Here is a 26384-nt window from a genome sequence, read left to right as displayed (position 1 = left end):
TTCACGCGCAACTGTCCATAAGAAAGCTCTTACTCTTTCCGGTCCCCTCCACTTCCATATGAGTTTCCAAATAGGATCCTTGAATTCATCATGTTGGTTTGAGACTCGCATGCAGGTTTAATGAAGAAGATTCTACTAGAAGAAAAGCTCTAGAAGACCTTATCATCATTCACCACGCTAGTAGGAGGGAGATAACTAGCCATAACTACAGTCACTTGCATGGGAAGAAGGTGGGCAAAGGCTTCCCATCTCCATTGTTCATTGATGTTAACCATTTTGGCAATTGATAGGTTTTTCATCTCCACTGGAATTTCTTGAAGTGCATGATTAATTAACGGGCCAAAACCTTCTAGCCAATTATCCATCCAGAACTGAATGCCTCTTCCACTACCAATTGCCCAGCTAACACCATCAACAACACGAGGCCAAGTTTTGCAAATTGCTTTCCATAGTTAGGAATCTTTTCTTTTAGCCTGAATATATAGGAGAAATGCGCTCCTGCGGCCCAATTGAGGCTGGTCTTGTCATGAATAATCCCCCATCATAATTTCATAACAAAGGCTTTATTCACTGAATGCATCTTCTTTAATCCCAATCTTCCATCTAACAACGACTGGCATAATGTGCTCCAATAGATTAGGTGGACTTTAGCTTTACCTTCATTCTCTCCCCATATAAATCTTCTGCATATTTTTTTCAATCTCATAACAAATTGATTCTGGAATAAGGGAAGATTGCATTGGATACAGCAGGACAACTGCCAAAACTGATTTATAAAGGGTGATTCTCCTCGCCAATGATGAGTTATTGCTCTTCCAACTTCTGCGGCATGTTCTCAATGATGTAATTATACAATTTGCTTGGTAATTCTATGATGAAATAGAGGAACTTCCACCTATTATCCAAGATTACCAGTCTTAGCAAAACCACTACTGTGACTAATAACTCTTGCTAAAGTAAATCTTGGTTTTAGCAAATCTTCCCTATCTGTAAAGTAATGCATGCTGATGGTTTTAAAGTGTTTGCAACATTAGAATTGTCTTTTGATTTGTGCAGGGGACAGGCGCAAAAGAAAGCGATGGGGTCCATGGACATTGTTGCTTGCTAGGCAATGAGGAGGGCAATTTTTTCTCCCACTATTTACTTTTAAATTTGTTGCACCTTACCAGTAGAGTAGACCCAACCTTAACTGAACCAATCAAGTCCATAGCATTCTTTGGTCCAACTTAAAGAGGAAGGCACCAACCAGATTGGTGCTAAGCAGTCAGCTTGCACCAGAAAGCACGCAAAAGCCATGGTTCCTTCCTCCCTCTTTCCTTACTGGCTCAATTGTCACTTTCATAGGGGAACCAAGACCCTAGCTTCTAGTTTCTAGTCCTGGTGGATCATCCAGGCTTGCCGGCAGGACAAGACTGAGCAAGTACACAGATGATGACACACATCATGACATCAACGAAAATTCATCACAAAGAAGGATCCAAGGAAATTCTTCAGTGTGCAATACAAGCATGATACTGTATGACTGAACTTTCTCTGCATAGTTTAATTGACAGTCCTATTTGATGAAATCAAGATTTCAAAGTTATAGCATGTTATTTGCAGCATAACATCAATTATATAATAGTAACAACTATTATTGCCAGTTATTTTGCAAATAAGGGATTGGTAATGGTTCATTTACAAAACCGAGCTTTTCAGATTATTTTTTTGTTTTTTAACACAGTTAAAAATAATAATAAAGAAACATAGTTAATAAAATAATTAAAAAAATAGCAAACTTCAATCAGTCGCTACTCATCTTGAATTTTAAATCTTGCAACTTCTTTTTTTTTTCTTTCTCTCCTCCCCCCTCCCCCGGTCCTCCCCTCTAGTCACCAGCTAGATATCTCTCTCACCATCACTAAAAACACCCCAAGCAGCCTTAAAACACCTATCTCTCTTTACATCACACATCTCTCTCTTTATTCTCTCTAGCTCTACCTGCGACAACCTCTCTCTTTCTCTCTCTACCAGCGGAGGGGCAACCACATTCCAGCCAAAACACCACCATCGATCACCCTTACTAGCCACATTTTACTTCTAGAAGTATATTGAACACCCTCAATTAATTTCATGTAATTTATGTTTAATTAGTGTTAATTTCATTTTATTGAATGTTAGGGCTTTGAATTAGGAATTAATTTATGTTTAATTAGTATTAATTATGTTATTTAGTGAATTAACAAAATTATGGAGAATAAATGTCAGTGTTGATTTAGGTTAAATTATAGATTATGTTAATTAGATATATTTTTAGTTGATAGTTAGGTTATTTTGTTAAATAATCAATTATTTTAGGTTGTTGCTAATTGTGAATTAACAAAATTATGTGTTTGAAATGTTAGTGTTGATTTAGGTTAAATTATGGATTATGTTAATTAGATATATTTTTAGTTGATAATTGATGCATTTTGAATAACTCCAAGATATTAATAAATTAAAATTGTGTTTTGTAGTGTTGTTTGACAGAATATCTGATAATTTAGGAATATTATGCTTTCATAATGATATCATTATCAATATTGATAGTGGTATCACTTATAATGGAAGAAGCCATAAATTCCTAATTGCTACATCATACATGTCTCTTAACGAATTATAAAAAATGTTATGTGATGAACTTGGCTAAAATGTGTTTGAAATAGAAGTTGAAATTACTTGAAGAATGTTGCAAATCAGGGTTAGTCAAGCTCATTATGTTAGGGTATCGATCTGTAGTGACAAGAGTGTGAATTCAATGTGTGGGTTTGCGAAGATCAATAGGATTAATACTCTGGAGCTCTACTTGAATAATATAACTAAACGAGGAAACTCTTCTAGTATGGAGTTGACCCAGTTTCTAAGTAACTCTCAAAGAATCATATAGACATCACAAACAACTAGTCCATCTAGGTTAGGTGGTAATGCCAGTAGACAAGTTTCAGGGCAGGAAATTGTTAATATGAAACCTCGGTTGGGTATGACATCTGCTCCATATTATTATGGAGAATCCGAACTAAGTGATGAAGAAAATAAGCATCGCATTAATAGAGTTATGGTTGATGAGAAAGATGGGGATGCTGAGTTGCTTGATCTTGTTAATTAATACATGACACCTCTAGCTCATGAATTTGAGGTTGTTAGTGTGGATGACCAATATGGATGCAATGATTGGACTAATAGTAATAGGCATTCAGGCTTATTAATTGATGAGTCAAAGATTGGGAGAAGATTCAAAGACAAGTCTGAATGTGTTGATACAGTAAAGTAGTGGCATATAAAGAATTCTTTGCAATACAAGATCCATCATTCAATAAAGTCTTATGTTTAGTTGCATTGTGTTCAAGAACCGATTTGTAAATGGTATTTACATAGGGGTATCACCAAAGGTCTGATTCATGGGAAATTTCTAAATTGAAAGTGTCACACACATGTCAGAACCCTCTTCTTTTGTAATGTCATCATCGAATTGACTTAGATCTAATTGCTAAAATGATATTGATAATTAAGAAGACGGAGTTAAGTACGAGTGTTGCAATGATTTAGGGTATCGTAGAGAAGGATTATGGGCATGAAATATCTTATTAGAAGGCGTGGACGACAAAAAAAACATATTGAAGAGATTATTTGGAATACATGAAGAGTCATTTCAAAACCCATATAGAACTCTACTAGCCATCAGAGATTCAAATTTAGGAACAATTCTCACTTGAGATCATAAAATGGTAGATAGCAATAAGGCAACATTTGGGAGAGCATTTTGGGCATTTGGTGCTTCAATTAATAGGTTTAAATATTGTCATTCTCTAATTAATATTAATGATACTCACCTTTATAGTAAGTACAAGGCTAAGTTGTTGATTGTAGTTACTTATGATACGAATAATGATGTTTATCTGTTGTGTTTTGCTATTGTGGAAGAAGAGACGAACAATAATTGGAGTTGATTTTTAAATTTTCTTCGTCGATATGTGATTGGAGGATGGATCGAGTTGTGTATTATATCAGATAGACATGTGGTAATAAAGAGTTCTATGGCACAATTTTTTCCTAAGCTTATTGGATATCATCAATATTGTTTACGACACTTTATGAGTAACTTCAAGACAAAGTTAAAAAATATTGCATTGAAAAATATGTTACATAGGATGTGTACAAATCCTTCTAAACAAGATTTTGACATTTTATATAAGGAGTTAATAGAATTGATGATGCAATCAGAGCGTGGTTAGAAGTTGAACCTAAAAAAAGTGGGCATTATCTTATGATTATGGTGGTCGTCATTATGACAATATGACCATGAACTTGTCAAAGGTTTTTAATAATGTTTAAAAAACTATCCATGGATTTCCTATTTCAGTTATAGTGTAGATAATGGTTTTTAGATGTAATAAATATTTTATGGAGCGCAGAGATAAAGTTAAAAAAAAATTTGAATTGTGATGTGTTGTGGCCTCTGAAAGTCCTAGCTAAAATACTTTATGATGCGAAAACTTCTAGATCACATTTGATATCTCTATTTGATCTTAGAGGTGGTATATTTCAATCCAAGACACCTTCAGCAACTGGTGTTACAAGAGAAATATGGGAAACCATTAACATCAATGAAGCAACTTGTACTTGTGGCAAATGACAATTATATCATCGACCATGTTCACACCTAATTGCATGTGCACTTTACGAGATGTGGATTATGTATAATTTATTGATGATTTCTACTCCAACTCGTTGTACAAAAATGCACAGTCCTTGTTTTCAACCCTTGCTTGGTCATCATTGTGGTATGCATATACTAGTCCAAATGTATATGGATGTCCAACTAGATGGCAGACGGATAAAGGTCAAAGAAAATTCACTTGTTTATATAATGAGATGGATGGTCAAGAAGGGCACTTATTAAATTAAGTTGCATATACGGTCAAAAGGGTCATAACATAAAAACTTGTGAAACTAGACAACGTATGTCATTTTTTTTATATTTGTTTTAAATTAAGTCAACTTCAATTAATGTTTTTAATTTAACTATATGTATGTTCAATTATATTGCAAATTCTAATATTGTTTTATACAGGACCTCGAGATAGATATGGTTTGGACTAGAGGAGGTTCGAACTCTTCTAGGAGTGCCGACAGATATGGCCACCTTATTGTTGTTGCAAGTCCTGATGATATGTCGATATTATATATGCAGGATCAACATCGTTCAGATGATATTTGGAGTGGAGAGGTAAGATGAATATTTTAATTAAGATTTCTAATTATATAATTTTAACTATATTAATTGATGATTTAACTAAATTGTTTGATTTTCAGGACGGTGATCCGGTCATACCTAGACAACATGATCGCGTGCATCTATATGTAATCGAGACTGGTTTTTATGAGATTAGTCAGTTGCGTTGTATACATCTTAATCATGCATTGATTACAGCATTGATAAGCGATGAAGACATGAGACACACACTTTCCATCTACATGTTGGTGAGATGGCACCAACACTCAGGATATGGAGATTATATCCGGTCTTTCGATAGATGGGACACATGTCACTAGTTGTGGAGGCTCGATTGATAGATATACTTTATGTGATTGTCTATTAGGAGGGTGCCTCCATCCAGTGCACATAGAGGTGACTGCATCAAGTTGCCATGGTTGGATGCTAATTTTCAAACCCCTCAATAGATGTGACAGCAGACAAGCTGATTATGTATGCTCGAGCATACATATTACACATGTTTGGAGGTTTTATTTTCACAAATATTGGTGGCAATGCAGTACCATTATACTTTCTAACACTACTTGATGATTTTTGGGCCATTCTGAATTATAGTTGAGGAGGGGGCATACTTGCATATTTATACTGATAACTATGTAAAACATGTCTAAAAAAGAGAAGACAAATTGTTGGGTGTCTCCTATTTCTTCAAGTTTACGTATTTCAAATTATCTAATTATTAGAATTAATGACATTTTAAATGCTTATAATTCTCAATATTGATTAATATAGTTCTGGTCATAGGAGTGTATTCATATTGGACGTTCAGAGAGTTAAGGTAATAACATGTTTGACATTGTCACTCAAAGGCCACTCTTCATTGGTTCTAGGTAATAATTAAAAATATATTTGATTGTATTCAACATGTTATTTATATAAATTGAATGCAAAAAAAAGATGTTAACTTTGTGGCTTGTCATGTCCGATGATGTGAGGTTAGACATTTCACGGTAAATCTCACTCATATCCACAAGTTTTACCATGATGACTTAGATGCCCAACTACCGCATCAGGTATGTAACATATATGTATTTAATTTTTTTTTATTTGAGTGTTAATCTGAAATAAATTATTTATATGTTTCTGATAGGCTTTATAGATGTCTTATACAGAGGACTTGATACTTTCATTTTTGCCAATAAGATCTGATATTTGGTTAGCATAAGTCTTGTCACACTGCTTTGACATTGTTAAGATACATTGTCTAAATCGGGTAATGCGTCGGTTTGGACTATCTCAGTATATTTCAGATATGTTGATACCGGAGACGAGCTGCACAGTATTAATAGCTAGGAAAACTGGTTGGTAATTCATGCATCTTACTTTGATATTTGGGATGCCAAGAGAGATCATGTTTTTTAGGAGTGGCATCCGACAAATGATATAGATGCCTATATGACATGGTGTCAGTTCATTACATGTTGTTTCATTACATCGACCTTGTCATGTTTCCCAAAGCATCCATGAAATCTGATGCAGTATGCCCCTAATATCCAAGACATAATTGATTGGTATGCAATATTGTTTTACATTTATTAAAAACCAAATTAATTTTATTATGAATGATGACTACTAATTGGTTTTTAATGTATGTATATAGATTAATTACTTGGTACGGGAAGCTCAGAAAACAACGACTATCCGTGAAGATATCAATGGAAAGGGATATATTGTGGCCAACACTACACTTAATTTTATGTCATGGTGGACTTCATGAGATTGGGCGTCTTGAAACAACATTAGCAGAAGATGAGATTACTTATCATGGAAGTGTTGGGATGTTGGTCTGTCCACAACCATCCCAAGCCCATCCACGAGTGTCCCAAGTTCATCCACGAGCTGGGATGTCATTGGTCCTCCTCACACCTGCATGAACATTACAGACTCGTCCTCGATTTGGATGAGTTGGGATGATGCTCCAGACTCATACACGAGTGCTTCAGACCTTTCTACAAGTTGGGGAGATTATTAGATATAATTACATGTTATTATATATTATGAAAATTATGAATAAAAATATAGTTAGTTTAATTTTTAATAAAATATTATGTTATATTAATTATCCGTCTAAATTTTATATATGAACTATATTTTGATGCTGAAAAATCAATTATTTATGATTGTGTGAATTGTAATTTTTTTTCTTTTGATATAGAGTTGATGACAGAATAGTCTGCCTCATGTTGTCTTTATTAAAAGTCACTTATATCATCTGTGTTAGAAAAATCACTCCACTTATACCATCTACAACACGCTAGTCGCAGATGCAACTAGCATGTCTCATATATTAATTGCGACTCTCTTGAGTGTGCTAATTTCCTGATTATTTTTGTACTTATATTATTTTACAAAATAATTTTTTTAAATGTGCTAACTTACCAAAACAATCTAGCTTTTCATATTCAAATTCCTTTTTCATAATCTCTCAACTTTCTCATTGTTATAATTTATTGTTTATATATTTTTACAATTGCAAGATATTACAGTATATATTTAGCAAATTTTAAAAAGTTGTAAATATATACATGACAACAGTACAGCGATCTGTGATCCATGAAAGTGATTGTTGTTTCGTGATTGTGATGGGGATCGCGATTTCACAAAATACATTGGAGATTTAAAACTTTGTCTCCCTGGCTATTCATGAATCACAATCATTTGAATCCACTAGAAGATATCCAGAACAAGCAAAAGAACATGCACAGATGAACACAGCAAGTTTTACCACAAGGCTGATATGAATAGTAAGATCGCAATAAATCAAACAAAATGCGGAGCCAGGATCAAGGTTAAAGTCACACCAGTTGAAATCTAGATGTTATTCGAGTCCATTCATCCTTGCATTTTCTTTTCTTTTCCAGCTTGTGATAAAAGTAAAGAAATTGGAAACATTCCAGTCTTCTTAAGATCAGAGGCCTTCATTCACCGTTCAAACCAATTATAGCATTAACATAGTATGAATAAAATCACCGCATCATTAAAAGATGCCCCGGTTTTATATATAAGAACAGAGTGACATACCCTTGCCAAGTACCCATTCTAAAAATCAAGACACAAGTTACAAGTTCCCATTATTTACAATGCTTCAAGAGTCATTCTACCTCCGATAGATACCCAAATTATACAAATCTTACCGGAAACAACCCAGGATACAACAAGTGAATAAAAACCACTCAAGCTGTCAGTGCTTACACCATACCAATGTTTTATGTTTTGAAACACTATTGGTTCTAGGAACTGGATGAGAAATTCAATACCGTCTAAATGACAGAATTCATTGTAAAAGAGCACATATCTACTCGTTGCTTTGCATAGGGACCATCATGTGCGGAGCCTGCAAACATTTAGAGAAGTCTAGTAAATAAAAATACTAGACTATGAAATGAAAAGGGAATTTGTTATGTAGCGATAACTCTTTTAGTTCCATCAACCAAATCACTCTAGGATTATATGGAGATGCAACCAACCATGAATGCTAAGAAAAAAAGAGAGTATAAAGTTCATAGAGTTTACTATCAAAACAATTTAGAAACGACAATTGAAGGAAAAGATGAAGAGTAACGGTTCAAATAGTGAATCCCTGCTAAAAACAAAATCAAATCCAAAACACCCACCCCCATCCTATGCTCTGCACATGACAGAAGTGCCAGAGTATGTGTGGGATTTTGAACACATTCACACAAAAATTAGGGTTGGGCGTGCATATCAAATTCAGAATCACTCTTCACATAATTGTCAATGAACAGGAACATATCGGAAAGTCTGAAATTCCAGTTCCTCTTGTTCAAATTATATTTCAGTACACTTTAACTTGAACAGGAAAGATTTAAGATGAAATAAGTCCATCTCTCATCATGTCTCAAACAATTAAAACCACAATGACTAATTGAAAACCATTTAATCTCTAGTAACTAGCCACTAGAGCTGTATAGTTGCACTAACTACAGGTCACACTCAACCACCCAGAACCCAATGGGGGTAAATATACATCTTGGGACTCGTTTGGAGTTAATCAGGGCACAGCCTAATCTATCCTATTGTTTGGATTGCTATAGATTTGAGTTTAAGTTACTTTACTATAAAACTATTAAAAATTTAAAGGAGGGGACGACAGCAATGACACATCGCATGGTATAGGGTGTTAGTGGAAATTGAGATGCTATGACGGTGGCAACTGCATGAAAGTTGATGATTTGTACAGTATAGTGGTGATGGTAACTGTTTTGTATAGCAGTCAAATAAAGGCAGAAAAGGTAATGGTGGCGCTGAAAACTTCATGGTAGCAATGCTGATGGCATATGGCATTAGATGGTGATAGTGTCAGCAGCAATGACAGCAGAAGGCAGGAAACGCATTGGTGGCATGGAATGGTAGCGCCATATATAACAGAATAAGGAAGCAAGGTGGTGTCATTTGGATGGAACAACGCTACAATCCCCTTGATAAAGATATATCCCCATATGCAAGACAGAATAATTCAACAGTTCAATAACAAAGACCTTAGGCTTGCAAACCAAAGCTGGCACACATATGCATAACCTTTCCAGGGCCCTAATCTAGCAACCAAGTGTATCTGAATAGATGTGCGTGACATGTTGACATGTAGCTAGCAAATAGTTCAGCCAATTATTAGCCAATATAAAAACTGGAAAACAGTTATTCCACAATAATTGACTATCCCATACATTTAATGATATAAAGCAAATCCTTTCACAGAGAAGGAAGGATAATTTCTTAGGTACGCTGATGTTAATTTACAAAGGAAGTTAAGGATCCAACCTAGGTTGATTTCCTAGCTGTAATGAAGTAATCTTTACCACCCAAAAAATAAAAAAAAAACCTATTTCCTATTAAAATTAAATTGTGTTCCTCAAGCATAATGTTATGCTTACATTAATTTAATGTCCAGATAAGAAGAAATGTTCCAAGAATGATTATCACACTGTGCAGTGTGTGTGAGAGAGAGGGAGAGGGTGCTTACTTGAGAATTTGAATTTCCATAACTAACACCTTGTGAGAAAGAACCTTGATGAGAAATCTGGAAAATTTATTTGCCAAATATCCCAATATAAGATGATTATGATAGGGTTGCTAAAAGTTTAGCACTGTAAAATAAAGACAAGGAGGTACGTTGATTGACTAAAAATAAGAAATGGCAGTAACTCAGCAACATAAAGCTCCATTTCACCTGCGCATTTGGACCAGGGTGAATATCCTTTTTAGCAGATGTATCTCCAGTCTTCGCAGATCCCTTGGTATCACCCTATCAAACGCCGTATCTCATTATATATCCAAACACTCCAAAACAAGAAAATATCAAAAGCACATAATAATTGGCATACCTCCATCTGCATCATCCATTCAATCCCCATACACATAACAACAAAAACATCAGTCAATCATCATTTACTCAAATCGCAACAAAATCACTATCTTGCATACTAAAAAACAATACAAAACAGCAACAAAAATTAAATTCCCAAATCCCATTCCATATCCGTTTCTTATAATTTAAACCACCAAGCAAAATCTAACATTAAATCAGGTACAAAAATAAAATAAAAAATAGTTGAAATAAATTATCACCTCTCTGTATCGAGACAGGTAAATCTTAAGAGGATCAATATAATCCTCAAACCCTAACGTAGCCATAGCCCAAAGCAAATCATCACCATTTATCGTCTTCCTCTTTTCTCGCTGACACTTATCACTTGCTCTACACCAAACAAAACCCTCAAAGTCAACAATTCAATCACAAATCAAACCAAAGAGAAAAACTAAATAAAATTAAATAACACCACTTACTCGCTAGTGATAAAGCTAATGAACTCAGAAACACATTCTTGAACAGTCTCTTTAGCATCCTTAGCAATCTTTCCATTAGCAGGTAGCGCTTTCTTCATAATCCTACTGATATTTGCGATCGGTAAGAACCTGTCTTGTTCACGTACATTAGAATTAGAGCGAGGACTTTGGTCTCCGCTCTCATGGCTTCCTCCCCCTGGACTCGCCGGTGCCTCTGCCGCCATATCGAAAACCCTAACTCACCACCAATAATCATAATTGATTGATCAAAACAGCAATCAGAGGAAGAGAATTTGGAGAGGGGGAGAGAGAGAGAGTAAGTGCTTGTGTGTGTGTGTGTTTAATTTATTACCTGTTAAAAGAAGAAGAAAAAAGAGGGCGCGGATGGGAAGGGATAATTGGATCGGACGCTGGAGAAGCGAGGTGAAAGGAGACGACTGAGATGAGAGAATGAGGTTTATCACACCGTTGGTTTTTCTGTTCTTTCTCTCTCTTCTCTTTCTGGTTGTTTTTAATTTTAATTTATTTGTTTCTGCGATTTCTTTCCGTTTCGAGATTTCGTCGATATCTTATTAGACCCACGTGGTATCAGAAACTTTCGGTTTATTTTGTGCTTCCATTCACTTAACGACGTCGTTCTATCCACCCACCTCGTGTCAAACTCAAAGGCCAGCAGAGCAGGAACTAGGTCTTCCTGACCGAGAAAAATCATATTCGTCCCTCAACTATTACATAATTCTAAACTTAGATCTCTTAACAAAGGACATTTCCAATTACATATCTTATCCATCAAACCAACCCAATTACCCCCACCATTAAAACTTGTAACAAAAAGGGCACAAATAGACCCTTTTTTTGTGATTTTAAATGCAAAAACCTAATGCAAGTTTAAAAATTGTGATTTCCAATAATACATCATTTGTTTATAAGTATTTATTTATAAACTTCACTTTTATTTAAGCATTCGTATTCTTTTTTAGTAGAGATGAGCATTTTGTGTTATACTCATTAAGAAAGTTATAATATTTATTTGGTAAAAAAACTTTTAAATTATAGCTTGAAACAAATGTGAAAAAGAAGATAAATGTGAAAATTAGCTATAAGTAGTATAAAAAATAAAATATTCTAAATCTATAGAAGAAATTATATAATTCACAATAAAAAGAAAATTATAAATGTGAAAAGTGAAAATAATGAAATCTAAATCTCTCTAAGTCTCTTGATTTTTTACTAGAATCAATCTACTTTGATACCTTGTAATTTACATTTTCAATAATTAATATCAAAGCCTTTGAACCTCTATATGAGGTCGTGGCTCCCCCAACACATAAGATATTAGTGAACTTGAAGAAACTTAGACAAAGACACTTAATCCAATCTAAAGGCATTGCAATTAAAGATACAATAAAGCTACCTTAAATGGCTAGATGGCTAGAGGTTGAGGGAAGATAATCTAAATGGTTTTTGAAACTTGAAGTCTTACTTGGTAGTTTTGGTTTATTTCAACAACATCATCCACCTTCTACTTAATTATTTCTCCAAGTTGTCTCTAGTGATGTTATCTAAAAATCAGTCTTAACTCTTAATGAGTCATCCTTTGATCACCATCATAACAGTTTCTATGTTGTAGTTTTAATGAACCAAGAAGGCCTAGGATAGACTTTCCTTCTATTGATGGTGAATATGTCAACAATTGAATTTGTAAAACAAATTAGTTCATTGACATGGAATCCATGGATTTGGCAAAAAAAAAAAAAAAGGTAAAATATGTTTTTTATTTTCTTCATTTAGATGTTTTACACTAGCATTAAACTTAAATTAAATCTTTCAAAGATGTTGTTCTTACGTAGAAAAAGCACAACCTAGCTCTATGTAGTAGATTTTGTGGTGGGTGAAACCTTTAGCTGTTATTAAGAATGTATAACAAATTGCTAATTTAAAGTTATATATTAAAAACTTTGATGTGGTGTTGCACCAAGCAAAATTAAATGAAATTTAAAATCTATTGAGTGTAGCAGAATTGACCACTTTGAAAGAGTTTTGATTGACTAGTATAATTAACAAAATAGTTAAACAAGTGATCAAGGGTCAAAATCGACCAAGAGAAATCAATTTATCATAGGAGTTTGAACGCGTACAAAGAATCAAAAAACTTAATTCTTTTTAGAGTGGAGGTCCTTAACAAAATAACCAATTCAAAAGTCATATATTAGTTTAGGATTCACATGGGTATAAATAGAGGAGAAGTTTAGTTTGTATTAGGATTCAATAAATTCTCTTTATCTGATACAAATATTTATGTAGGATTAGAGTTATATATTTAGATAAGATTCAAACTCGATACCAATATATAAAAGGCCATACAACTACTATAAATGATACTCAGCCCCATATATATAAATGTTTATCCATTCAATTTGTCTTTCTTGTTTTTATTTACTCGCTTTCTTTTACAATTTTATTTAATATTTTCAGTATCTTTATTTTCCCTACAACTATCTTTCCTTTTTTATTTTCTTTGATACATGATGGAGAGAATAGATAACCTTTTTAAAGTTCAAGGTCTGGTATCTCTACACTCCATTTAATTTTATAAAGCTATTACCTACCTCTATTCAAAATTAAATTTTCAATTATAGTTTCTCCTCGTTGAAAAAAAGAAATGAATAATTGATAGTATGAACTAGGTAAACAAAACCATGTCTCAAAACATCCATTCCTTCCTTTACCAAGAGCTTTCATGGTTATATATTCTACCTTATCTATACAATTCTTCTATAAAAAAAATATACCAACTTTTCTACTATAGCATTCCCTAGATTAACTTAACAAATGCTTTGTCCACTTATATAATTTATCTATAAAAAAACCCATATTTACCTAGAAAAAACTTTTAAAAAGCTAAGAATGAGTATTTCTAATATGATGAAAAATATTCCCCTAGTTATCGATTAAAAATAAATAATTGTACTTCATTCATATAGTGGAAGAGCTTGTTAACAAAGGTGAGGATGAGAAAATTATGTTAAACAAAAATATAACAACGCTGAAGTATATACATTATACTTTAATTAATGTTCTTGAATGTATTGTAAGGGTTCATACCTTATAAGTTAAAAAAAAAATAAACCAATGAGCTTTTTATATTTTGGTTTATTTAGGTAGTTCTCAACCTTTTGAATCTTCAAATTGCTTACGAACTTCATTGCAATTTATCTCCAATTAAACCTATTATTATATTGGAGGTTGATGATAAACATAAGATGGTTTTATAATGCAATTTGTAAAGGGTTTTAATAGACTATGTCATAACTCGATTTTCACTTTTTATTTTCATATATATTTTGAGAAATTTAGAAAAATCCCAAAAATATATTTTTCAATATTTTTAGTTAATTTTAATCATTTTTATTTAGTTTTTATGTGTTAAAATACTACTGCTACTAATAATAATAATAATAATAATATAATAATAATAATAATAATAATAATAAATCATGAAAATCAAAAAAATAACTAAGGTTGAAATTGAGCCAATAACTGAGCATCATAGCAAAAAATAAAGTTTGAGAATTCTTTGGTCACAAATGAGGGTTAAATTGAGAAGGAAATTGAGAAATGAGGTTAATTTGATTTAATTTGGCAAAGACTAAAAGAAATTTGAAGTTCAAGGGTAATTTCCAAATAAATAGCCAAGTTAGATATCAATGGAGAGCTTAGTTGAAGAAGAAGATCAAAATCGAGAGTTAGATTGGTCAAAATTGCATAATTTTAGGAACTATGGATGAATCTGCAACAAGTGGTTAAATCTGAAGGTCTAAACTAATTCAATTAGGAACACAATTGAAAAGAAAGATGATTTAGGGCAATTGAAAAAATGCAAAGCCAAAGACTATAATGAAAATGAAGAAATATCCAAGGGATCATCAATTGATTATTTATATAACCTCATTTCAATCATATTTGTTTCATTCCAATCAATTCAGTCTAATGAATACTAATTAAGTGTAATTGAATTAAATTAGTTTAATTCAGCCCATCTAATTCATGTTCTCAATTTATCCAATTTAGTCCAAATCAATAAAACCCAAAATCCTAACAATTAAATTTAGATTATCCAGTTACGATTTCAACATTTAAATCTAGATTCCAATCTTTTAATTTTAGCTCCTCAACCCTAGAATTTCAACCCAAATCTTCAATCAAATCTCTAGGAATCAAGTCCAAAAAATAATTCTAAACAAAATTAATTCCAGCCTTTTCTCTCCCTAAAATATTTTAGATTTATTTGCATGTTGTATTTAATTTTAATAATAGTTCCAATAATATTACCCATAGCTTATAAGATCCGAGAATGATTCCATTCTAATAGGAGATCAAGGGAACAAACTCAAATAATAGCTCTCTTGATTATGTTTTTAGAAGCCTTCTTGAAAGAGTAATCATATGATTGAATTGTTAAACAATAAATGAAAATTGTCCAAGGTCCTCCAACCAATATATACAAATAATTGTTCTTATTTGAGAATTGAACTAAGAAATAGTCATGCATCAAGTTTATAATGGTTTGTAATCTAATGAAATCGAAATATCATGTATAATTGTGTAAAAAATTGAAAACGCGTAAAATATTTGTTGGTGTTTTATAATGTATTATATTTATATATGTTCGATAATTTTATTGTATAATTTTTTAATTTATATTTATTGTTTTCTTTTAGTTACCATATTTTCAAGAAATAATAAGTTCAAATCCAATAAAAACACAAACACTTTTGTGTCATTAAATAATAGTGTCGGTAATCATTATATAAATCTAGAGAAGGATTATGAAGGTGCATCTAATTAAGAAGTTATCAAGGCCTAACCATTGAAAAAGATAGATGGGGAATCCATTCTTAGGTCCATTTCAGGTACATGAACAGCATAATAAAAAAGCGACATCTCAAAGGTAATTGTTTTGTCCTTCTGCCATGGCAAGACAGCTTTGACCACTGACCCAGTGACCCGATTCGGGACCCAATATAAGCAGGGAGGAGCCACCATGATCGGACCAGTTCAGACGGCCTGAGGTTTGAAAGAAGCAATGGGGCTCTGATGTCTTGTAAAGGAAGAACAAATCGATCACTGATGGGTTGCCCAACAAGATCCATGCTGACAAACCACATGATTTTTGCTTAATCTTAGCGTGCAAGGATGGATGGTCCACCTAGACACTAAGGCATAGACTAGAAGACTACTCGGCCAACCTCGCAACATCCAAAGCAGCCACCATTCTCTGTCTCTGTCACTCAGCATTCCCACTGTCAGCTCACATGATTGCTACCTTAGGACAATAATTCCAGTGCTCATGGACAGAGATGATAAAAATTTACACCCCCACTTCATTACATTACAAAAAAAAAAAAAAAAAAAAAAAAAAAAAAAAAAAAAAAAAAAAAAAAAAAACTTAATTCTACTGTTAATTTTAGGTTTCATAAGATTAATTAATTTACAAAATTAATTAAAGTGCGTGTAAACTGATTTGAACATCAAAATTAATAATAAAAAAAACATAATTCTATTGCTAAATTTACTATTCACTGGTACACAAATAGACGTTTGTATTTATTTCTTCATGCTTTTAAGCCTTTTTTTTTTTAACAATTAATTTTATTGAGAAATTGCTTTTGTTAACTTACTATGTGGTTCTCAAGGTGTTAAAGAAATAAAAAAAACAAGCACTAACATTAACATTTGATGGATGTTTAATTTTTCAAGCATAACAAATTTTTTTTATTATGCATCTAATATGAAAAAAAAGAAGAATTTCTCATTAATATTCAATAAAAATAAAATTGCTTTTCTTTAAGTTTTTTGATTGATTTTTTATATTATTTGATCATATTTGTTGCTACATCGCCAAATAAATCCTCGCTGCAACAAGCAGGCACGCAGGCCACCAGCTAGTTGAACAGCTAAACCGTGTAATTGAGGCCTCATTTTCCAGACATTGATGGGATTTAGAGCATAGAAACGGGAGGATCCATTTATTCATTGCCATAAGAGGGTAAATTTACAACAAAATGGGAATATAAATAATTTGCAAGCTCAAAATTTACACGTTCAAAGCTCTTGCTCTTGCTTGAAACCTAAAGGGTCGATTCGATTTTTTATTTCAGCACTATAAATCCTAGACCAAAAAAAATATGACGATAAGAACCCAAAACTGCCAGCGGTGGAAATGTAAAGAATTATCTGGCGGTTGGCCGCGCAATGGACTCGTCAAGCGCCAGGCAATTCTCAGTTCCACCCAAATCCAAAGAACCCAGGTTGAATGAAGACTGAACAGAATTTCTGGACATTTCATCAGAGAAACCTCTTGCTGCTGTCACCTCCCTTTCAATTAAGATAGCATCCTGGATCTCCTTGAGAACTTCCGAAATAGATGGCCTCATGTGACCATGAGGCTGGACACACGTCAAAGCTTTCTCTGCTATCTTCCACATTGACTGGATGTCAAATTCATTACATAGCGAGGGATCAATGATTCCTTGGATATCCCCACTCTCAATGTGTAATTTTGCCTGCCATACAATTATTTAAGTCCATCAACAGCAATAGAAATTTCCAGAAATGAAAAGAACGAGGTTCTCAAGGAAATGTAGCAAACTTTTTTGTGACAACCACCAAGCCAAATGTCTAAAGCAGGAAATAAGGAACATTTCCAAATATGTTTAACTCAGCATTCAAATGAATGATCTCAACCTCTTCCAGGAACAAACTGAAAGTGAAAAAAGAATCTGAAGTAAAAGACCCTTTAAAAGCTGTAACTCAGCATTCAAATTGAGCTTATTCGTCCACCTTGTTTTGGTTGAAATCATCTTATGACTTTAATCTACAAGTTACAGATATAAGAAAAAATTTGCTTGAAGAAGCTTCGATCTTGACTTTGAACAAATTTTGTTGAAGAGAAAAGATAGAGACATAAGGCACATTTATAATAATAACACCAATCATATTTATTCAGCTTGAAGCATTTCGCCGAAAGCAACTGTGAATTTAATTTAGATGGTTAGAATTGGTTGTTCCGGTAATGATCATCAATGATGAAGTTCCCAAAGACACATGGTTAAAATTCCAAGCCACTAGTCCTTGAACAATCAACAAGCTTACCCATTGTACTATATTGCGACAATTTACACCAAAGCTCTCGTTAGATATGGCTTCTTGACCAGACATCAGCTCCAGGAGAATGACACCAAAACTATAAACATCGCTCTTGTTCGTTAACTGTTGCGAGATGTAATACCTGCGTAACAGAGCAAAAATTATTAATGCAATGTGATAACAGTTGAAGCACCCATGTCGGTGGAAAGTGTTTGCCGAACTCATACTCAATCTAGACTCAAGGCTCTCACTGCAGTTGTAAATATCATTTTCTATAAGAAACAAGAATGTGGCTAGTTAAAAAACACATCTATGGCTAAGAGAGAGTGCGTAAGAGAGTTCTAGATACAACTGTCATGTCTCAAACTTAAATATAACTTTGCCATTTTATCTGCCCGAATGTTGTTAGCAGATTATTAATAAGGTTATTCACTTCACAATAACTATGGTATTTTAAAGTTTAAAATCATCTAACAATGCAGCAGCAGCAACATAATCAATTCTCCCAGATCATACTGCTTAAATTGATCTATCATAAAATTAAAGAAAAGAACCTTACTCGGGATCCAAATACCCTACGGTGCCTCGAACTATGCTTGAGACATGTGAAGCTCCATCTACTGCAAGTTTTGAAAGGCCAAAATCCGCAACCTTCGCTCTCATGTTTTTGTCAAGAAGAATATTGCTGGTTTTTAAATCCCTATGTATAATGGCTGGAACACAGCCTGTATGAAGATATTCAATCCCTGAACAAGTACGAAAACAGAGTCATTACAACTCTTCAACTGCAACTCTTATTTAAGTTATAGGCTTCACCATAGTGAAGGATAGATAATATGTTAGGAACAGAAAAAAGTAAAAAATGGCTTATCATAAACCTTTTGCGGCATCTTCAGCTATCTCAAGGCGCTTGATCCAACTAATACTTCTTCCTTGTTTTAAAGGACCTGCCAAAGTGTAAAAAAAATAGTGAGTGTCAAAATTTAAATTGGTCCAGTTCAAAAACACTTGAAATTACCGTAAAGATGTTCCTTAAGTGTTCCATTGTGCATGAACTCATAAACAAGCATACTCTTCCCAACTTCTTGACAAAATCCAAGAAACTGTACCAGGTTTCTGTGATGTATCCTTGAAAGAAGACTCACCTGTGCAAATGGCAGAACAAATCGATTCACAGTTTCAGCTCCAACTGAAAAATATACTACCCAATACAGCATGATTCTCAAACTAACTAAATTCCCAGAGAACAATATTCATTTTACGAATATGTGCATGACGTTCAAAAAACATATGCATGTTTCCATATCAGCTTCAATTCTTAAACAGTTTATAAAATCAGTTAAATAATATAAGGATTTTATCCATTTATTTAACCAGGTACTTACAATACTAGGAAATTTAGGGACTTGTTAATTTTCCTTCGTCTAATACCCAACGGAAACTATCATTAAAGGATTAAGGAGCTCAACTGTTGCAGGTTCTACAAGTTAATGAATCCTCATCTATCTTACTGAATTTTTCCCAAGGCAGATCCAGGTAATTTGATTTATAATAGGCTCAGTCAATCTTGTCAAAATTTGGATAACATCCATAGCACTTCCAGTAGGAACTTAGTTTACAAAAAAAATATCAACATTTTAATCAGAAATTCTACATCTTACAGATTCAACGGGGCTGGGGACTCTAAACATGATTTGCACAAGAATGTTTGGAAGCCAAAATGACAACGTAATTCTTTTATAAGAAGTACTTAATGCATTTTCTAACAAGGGTCAGGACCAATGGCATCTAGTTAGAAACAAGAATCCTTTGTACATTCAGTGGTTAAACAATTCCAACCAGCATATGACTATAATCGAGTAAAATCATATGAAACTTCCAGCAGCAATTTAGTTGAGCGATAACGAACACGATCTAGCATTCAAAGAATATGAATTTAAGTATCCTCATTTACAATAGCAATTTATTTATTGAATAAAGTTCAACAAGGTGGAAATTTACCTCATTTGAAAACTCTCGCTTTCCCTGGAAGGAATTGCTAGTTAGAACTTTCACTGCAATTTCCCTTCCATCTTTCATTTTTCCATAGTACACAACTCCAAAACCTCCAGAGCCTATTTTCTTCTCAAATTTTTTTGTAGCATCTTCAATCTCAAAGGATGTGAAACGGTGAGCAGCTTCTCCAGGAGCATTACTCAAGGTAGAAACTACCCTTTGCACAGGCAGGGAATCCCGAAGTTGTTCTAAAATAGACAAGTTACGTATGTTTTATCATCTGAGAAGTCTGGTAGGCTAGACAAAAACTTCAAAATTGTTTTATAGCCATACCTTGGTCAGGGTGTCTTTTCTTTCCTTTTTGCATGAACATGCAAGACACTAATGTAGTTATCAGAAGAACAGCAGCTCCAACTGACGAACCGATAATAATACCCATGTGCCTCCCTCTTCTGGCTCCTTCATGAAGATTTATGTTTCCAGAGTAGCTGTGATTATACCAAGAAAACAGAGTTGAATATATTTGATTTAAACACCCAAAAAAGTGATTTTATACAGGAGACGTATAAATCTCCATTGACGTGAAGTAACCAGGTGGAAAGAGGTGTATCAAAGAAACTTCGGACTAGGACTCTTGGGGTTAAATGTTATTGGACTAGCAAGTCCTTGGATCATTATAAATGTGGGAAAGCCAACTTGGAGGTCCTGTGTGGGATTGAAGCACCAAAACCCCAGTTCAGTGAGCCATAGTGAAAAGAGATTTGAGTGGGGAGATTATGGTACTATGATAGGGTGAAAGTAAGCCTGATTGTACGAGGTTGTCTATCACATACCTTATTTCATGGAGCCTCTAAATCAATTCCTACTTCTGACTAGTCCTTTTGGGATTATGCACAGATGTGAGCAACAGATTTTTAGGGAAAACTACAAAGGAGAAATGATAAAAGAATATGGGACACTGAAGTATTGAAAGACCTACTGACACATATAACGAACAAATTAGAAATCCTCAATTAAAAAGACCAACACACTAACCACATGCAGTTGTTAATAGTTACTTCAATTGACTCTGGCTACGTACTTATTATGTCTAGAAGTAGTTGAATGGCTTCTCATTATGGTTGAAAAAAATACAATAAAACATTGTAGTCTAAACAAAGAATTCTTTGTCCATGATCAATAATATGCAAAATTCAGCAAATTAATAAATTATTGCAAAGTGGGGTGTGGATGTGCCCGTGCGCACACATGTGGGTGTGAGAGAGAGAAAGAGAGAGACTCACTTCAAAACCACCTTTCTACCGAGACCCGATGGTATTGTTCCGGATAACATATTATTTTGCACATACCTGCAATTATCCCAGGTGTTAGGCATATAAATTATTTTACTAAAGGAAAAAAACAGAATAAAATACAGTGAAATGAATTATTTACTTAGACAAGTAATTTTCTATTTCCTTACAGTTTTACCAAAAAAAAATATCCATATAAAGTTGTGACATTGCTTCCAATCATCATTCATCAATCACAGCAGAAATATATATTAATTATTAAACTCCCATGAGAGATTTGTTAGAGAATAGTATAAATCATATCTTGAGGCCTCACTTAATAGTTTAAACTTAGGATTAAAATGATTATTTGACATGGTATCAGTTTTATTGACCAAATGATCACGAGTTCGAATCTCAACACCTCATTCTAATTAATAAAAAAATTATACACAAGGTAGTGTGAGTCTGTACAAGTTTCAAGTCCAAAAAACTTTCACTTGAGAGGATGTGTTAAAAAATAATATAAATCATAACTTAAAAAACCTCACCTAACAGCTTAAGCTTTGGTTTATGGTTTAAAATGGTATCCAAGTTCCGATAACTTACAGTTCCCTCAAATTTGGTAGGTTCAGCAAGGAGGATGGCAGCTCACCCGTCAACTGATTGTTCTCAAGATGACTGTCAGATATGGATCATCTTGTTAGGTTAACATTTTAATAAAAACAAAGATTAAACACCATGATTATGAAAATCCATCCAGCATTACATGATCTCCAAGTCTGTGCATCCAGTAAAATCAGGAATTGGACCAGTTAATGAATTTCCATCGAGCCATCTGCACACAAGACAAGTGGATATGATCATGTGGGGGCTATTACAGCAGTATATCTTGAAATTCAATCCATCATCCAGCCAAAAGATAAGCAGCTTGAAACTTACAATTCAACTAAACCTGTCAGCTTCGTCAAGTCTGAAGGAACACTCCCAGACAAATTCTTGCTAGACAATGAGCTGCCAAACCAGGTACACAGAAGTTATTTCAACCATATGAATGCAAGATTCTCTTCATACATTGTGAGGGACTTAACTTGGATAAATGAAGGAATGGATCTGAAAATGCATAAAATAAAATCATAAAAGAGATAAATCATTACAGCTTAACAATCCTTGGCCTAGCTTCAGAGTTGCACTGCACCCATGACCATGGAACTGGCATGCATGGGTCACCACCTTCTTGTGCCCAATCTGCTGTTGAGTAGAGTAAAATCACACCAGAAATAACATCTCCTGCACCTCATGCAAATTAGTATCAGATGCGCTTTAGGTTTCAAATTTTCACATTAACACGTGATGTGCTAGATAATCTGCTTCATGGAAAAATGGAAAATGGCAATGTCAAATTAACAGAACTTATGCTTCAAACACAGTTTAAAACACCAAGATTTCAGGTCTTCAGCTAAAGTTCACAGTCAAAATTATAGGAGTGCATGCAAGGAATATTGTTCTACTAACCATCTAGAGAACCATCATTTTTCTCAAGATACTTGTTTATCTCCATAGCATTCAGAAGTGGTCCCCTGGAAGAATCAGAAGTCTTTCCAAATCTAAAAGATAATACGAAGGGTAGGGATAGGTTGGTATATCCAGGTTCATAGAGACGGTATTTTCCTTGAGCATTTTCTTCGATATTGACAACAGCTTTGCTCATATCAGGGTTCCCTGGGAGTACCAGCCTGAATTTTCTGGACTCAGTGGGATCCAGATCTTCAATTTCAGCGAAGTATGTGCAAGCCCACCCAAAACCAGGAAAACCATCCAAATTCAACCGATAAGTGAGCGACCCATTTGTGCCAACTACAGCTGTTTGCATCACTTTCTCAGGAGGCCTTTCATCAATGTTGACGTTGATTGGCATGTCAGTTGAAACTTTCTTGGTACCAGCAGCAACATCAACTAGATAATTCGCTTTCTTCACAGAGTCTGACTCCCATATTCTATCATAAGGGTCATCAGGATACCTGGAAAAAAAGTTGTTGTATTATTTGATGTGTGTGCGCGCGCGCGCATCTACACGTGTCAAAAGATTTGTGTCTGAAGGGAAAATTGATATGTTACTCTTCAAGCAGCAACAAATTTGGGAGAAAAAGTATTTCAACTATGAGGAATAGAGGTATTTCTGTGTATCATTTAAGTTCGTACAATTTAATGTGTTTTTTTATTCTCTATCTCTCTTAAATTATAAGCAGATGTTGCTTGAAAAGGCATTCAGATAAATGTACATCAGTAAAAATTACATCATGTTGCATCTTGAACCAGATATTTAGAGCATACCTAACTGGATCCACACTGTCGGCACCAAAATTGATTCTGGCAGACACGCTGAGAAAAAACTGGTTTTCAAATGCTGTAAAATAAACTGAACCATTGAATTGTCGGAGCTCAAGGGTAGATATGAACGGCTGCCCAGTTGTAGCATTGGATAGGCATACACTGATAGAAGAACTTGAAGCCAGAAATATTAGCTCTATAGATTCTATGGTATTAGCATCAGAAATGACAATGGTAGACCAATGAGTTGGCCCAACAGATATGTCAAATTTTGGATAGACATTATTGTTGTCAAAGTCACCATACAAGAATGTTGCCCTTAAAAGGTATCTTGTCCTACTTGTAACATCCAATCTATAACAGTACTTCCTGGTATCTGCAGGGAAATGTCTCACTGTAGTGTATTGCTTCCGTGTCTCATTTGCAACTGATATGCTTGCTGCTTCTCCGTAAATAAAATTAACATCCGAAGTCCATGATAGTCCAAGTGCATCAGTGAAGTTTGCTGGGCCACCACAGTCCAAACTCAGAAAACCTGTTTTAGTTCAAGCATATTCACATTATTAGGTTAAAAAAAAAATCACATTGTTGTCCGGATACAGAAACAGGATTTTCATGCCAGAAACACGCACAAGCAAGCAAATGCAGAGCGGGGAGAGGGGATTCCGGTCAATATTTTAGCCCACCCCCCCAAAAAAAAAAGAAAACACAAATAAGCTGACATTATATCAAATATTACCGACAGCATGTTTCAGGAAAAGGAAGAGTTAACAATTACTATTTCACTTCCCAGGCTAACATGTGTGCATGCATGTCATAACATCTTATTCAAGCAAACAACTGGCAGAATTGAATTGAGCATTTTTCAAGTATTGATTACATTTTCATGTGCCAGCTACGTTCCTAGTTGTAGCATCTCTGTGAAGATGCAACCAATAAAAAGTTGCCCATACTCAAAGAACTCAGCCTTTGTATATACCAAATGGGCGGCTCGCTCATGTTATTAAGCAACTTATGTCTCTAACTTGGACTAAAACTCCCCAAATTTTGCTAATTTAATTTTATTGCCTTGGTGGTCGGCTGGTCGGGTGTGATTTTCATCTAACAACTCCAAGTACAGGTAATTAGAAAAAACTTTACCAATTAGAAAAGATTCTAGTCTTCTAGACACGACATAGAAACAAGAAGATTTAAGTCTCCCAGCCATAAATATATATTTTTTTAATCAAAACTATAAATGGTTTATGAATTGCTGCTGCTTTGTCAAAAAATTTAATGCATCAAAACTAAAACCCCACATAAATTTCTTTGTTAGCCAGTCGCTAACCAAAACATCTATCAAATTCCATTCCTATATACGGTCTGTAAAAAAAAAAAAAAACACTAGACAAACCAAAAGAAAGCTCTTTTCTTTTCCATTTTCTTTCTTCTTCTTAACCTTATAGCTCTATAAAATTTGCGTCTTTGAATCTCATCTTCAATAGAATCAAGAAGAGCAAAGCAATCAACAACAAAAACAAATGAAAACGTTGAGTCAAGTATGGAGGTACTGTGATGCTTATATAACAATACTACACATATGCATGTTACAAAGCACATAAGAAAAAAATATTACGCAGAGAGGGGGAGAGAGAGGTACCCGGTTGAGCAGAGGAGGCGTGAAAGAAAAGAAGAAGAGAGAAAAGAAGCAGAAGCCAAGACCCCATGTTCTCTCGACCAACTGAGTTAGATCAGAAGCCCATAGAAATAAAAAAAGATGGCAAAGCCAGATAAAGAAACAACAGAACAGAACAATAAAGGAGAGAAGAACCACTCTGCTCTTTACAGGGATTCAAAAACACAAAAGGCAGAGGTTTCTTTGAATTATTTTATAGTGCCATCCAAAGAAAAATAAATGGTGGTGTCTTGTAGCAGTCTGTTTTGAGAATGAGAGTGTGAATGTGAATGTGAATGTGAAAGTGAAAGTGAATGATTTGGAGGGGGAGAGAGAGAGAGAGAGAGAGAGGAAGAGGGTAAGAGTCCCATGGTGCTTTGGTCATTAGAATCATAGATGATAGAACATGTTGTGATCTCTCTGCTTTTTTCACTTTCACTTTGGGAATGGTGGCAAGTGAAGTGGAGAGATGGGCATGTGGGGACCCTAAAAGTGGCTTTATGTGGTTACTTTGGACTCTTGTTCTGACAAGAAAGGTTTGGAGGGTTGGGTTGAAAGGGTCAATGGGAGGTTTTTTTTTTTTTTACAGCTATGTTTCTTTAAAAAAAAATTATTTAAAAAATAAATAAATAAATTATTTAAATTATTAAAAAAATTAAAAAATATTTTGAAAAAACATCATAAATCACGTTATTAAAGACGACGTTAGATTCTCCAATCAGTTAAATTAAGAGGACAAGAGGGGCCATCATTATTCCTTTGCCACCTCAATTCACATCGCTGTTGTTACATCTTCTTCTTCCCCTAATCTCAGGCCATTAGAGAAATAAAAGTGTTTTGTGCACAAACACCTCACAGCTACCTCCACGTCATTTGAGACAATGAT

The 26384-nt window shown here is 34.1% G+C and overlaps 2 protein-coding genes across 3 annotated transcripts; both read right to left on the bottom strand.

The window, feature by feature from the left end:
• Positions 1–8250: 8250 nt before the first annotated feature.
• LOC7465295 (nuclear transcription factor Y subunit B-10) lies at positions 8251–11642 on the bottom strand. Of its 2 annotated transcripts, XM_002322817.4 has the most exons (7): positions 11451–11637; positions 11099–11332; positions 10880–11009; positions 10636–10641; positions 10482–10556; positions 10275–10331; positions 8251–8627 (listed from the first exon to the last, which is right to left on the bottom strand). In XM_002322817.4, exons 2-7 carry the CDS (start codon positions 11320–11322, stop codon positions 8589–8591), a joined length of 531 nt encoding a protein of 176 aa, XP_002322853.1. In that variant the 5' UTR covers positions 11323–11332; positions 11451–11637; the 3' UTR covers positions 8251–8588. The 2 variants fall into 2 exon arrangements, with proteins under 2 accessions (XP_002322853.1, XP_052304127.1); XM_052448167.1 differs by lacking the exon at positions 8251–8627 and having other exon boundaries at positions 10320–10556; positions 11451–11642.
• A 5457-nt stretch (positions 11643–17099) lies between these two features.
• On the bottom strand, positions 17100–25953 carry LOC7465294 (probable LRR receptor-like serine/threonine-protein kinase At1g67720). Its single transcript, XM_002322816.4, has 15 exons — positions 25484–25953; positions 23848–24379; positions 23029–23534; positions 22671–22803; positions 22456–22527; positions 22283–22351; positions 22123–22194; positions 21526–21591; positions 20576–20730; positions 20249–20490; positions 19266–19392; positions 19126–19194; positions 18807–18993; positions 18254–18389; positions 17100–17664 (listed from the first exon to the last, which is right to left on the bottom strand). The coding sequence occupies exons 1-15, from the start codon at positions 25548–25550 to the stop codon at positions 17332–17334; spliced, it is 2766 nt and encodes a 921-aa protein (XP_002322852.1). The 5' UTR covers positions 25551–25953; the 3' UTR covers positions 17100–17331.
• Positions 25954–26384: the final 431 nt, after the last annotated feature.

The sequence above is a fragment of the Populus trichocarpa genome, chromosome 16 (genome assembly GCF_000002775.5).
Source record: "Populus trichocarpa isolate Nisqually-1 chromosome 16, P.trichocarpa_v4.1, whole genome shotgun sequence".
In the NCBI taxonomy this organism is placed as follows: Eukaryota; Viridiplantae; Streptophyta; class Magnoliopsida; order Malpighiales; family Salicaceae; genus Populus; species Populus trichocarpa.
Note: the sequence above shows the minus strand (reverse complement) of the source record. Positions and strands in the feature narration are given on the sequence as shown.

What these genes read in the sequence shown, in the direction of transcription:
- LOC7465295 (XM_052448167.1), bottom strand. Translation starts at nt 11,322, where the DNA reads ATGGCGGCAGAGGCACCGGCGAGTCCAGGGGGAGGAAGCCATGAGAGC. An exon ending in ATTAGCTTTATCACTAGCGA is followed by an intron (nt 11,010 to 11,098) that starts GTAAGTGGTGTT and finishes TGTTTGGTGTAG; the next exon opens with AGCAAGTGATAAGTGTCAGC.
- LOC7465294 (XM_002322816.4), bottom strand. Translation starts at nt 25,550, where the DNA reads ATGGGGTCTTGGCTTCTGCTTCTTTTCTCTCTTCTTCTTTTCTTTCAC. An exon ending in TGCACAGACTTGGAGATCAT is followed by an intron (nt 22,195 to 22,282) that starts GTAATGCTGGAT and finishes CATATCTGACAG; the next exon opens with TCATCTTGAGAACAATCAGT. An exon ending in CTACCAAATTTGAGGGAACT is followed by an intron (nt 21,592 to 22,122) that starts GTAAGTTATCGG and finishes GGATAATTGCAG; the next exon opens with GTATGTGCAAAATAATATGT.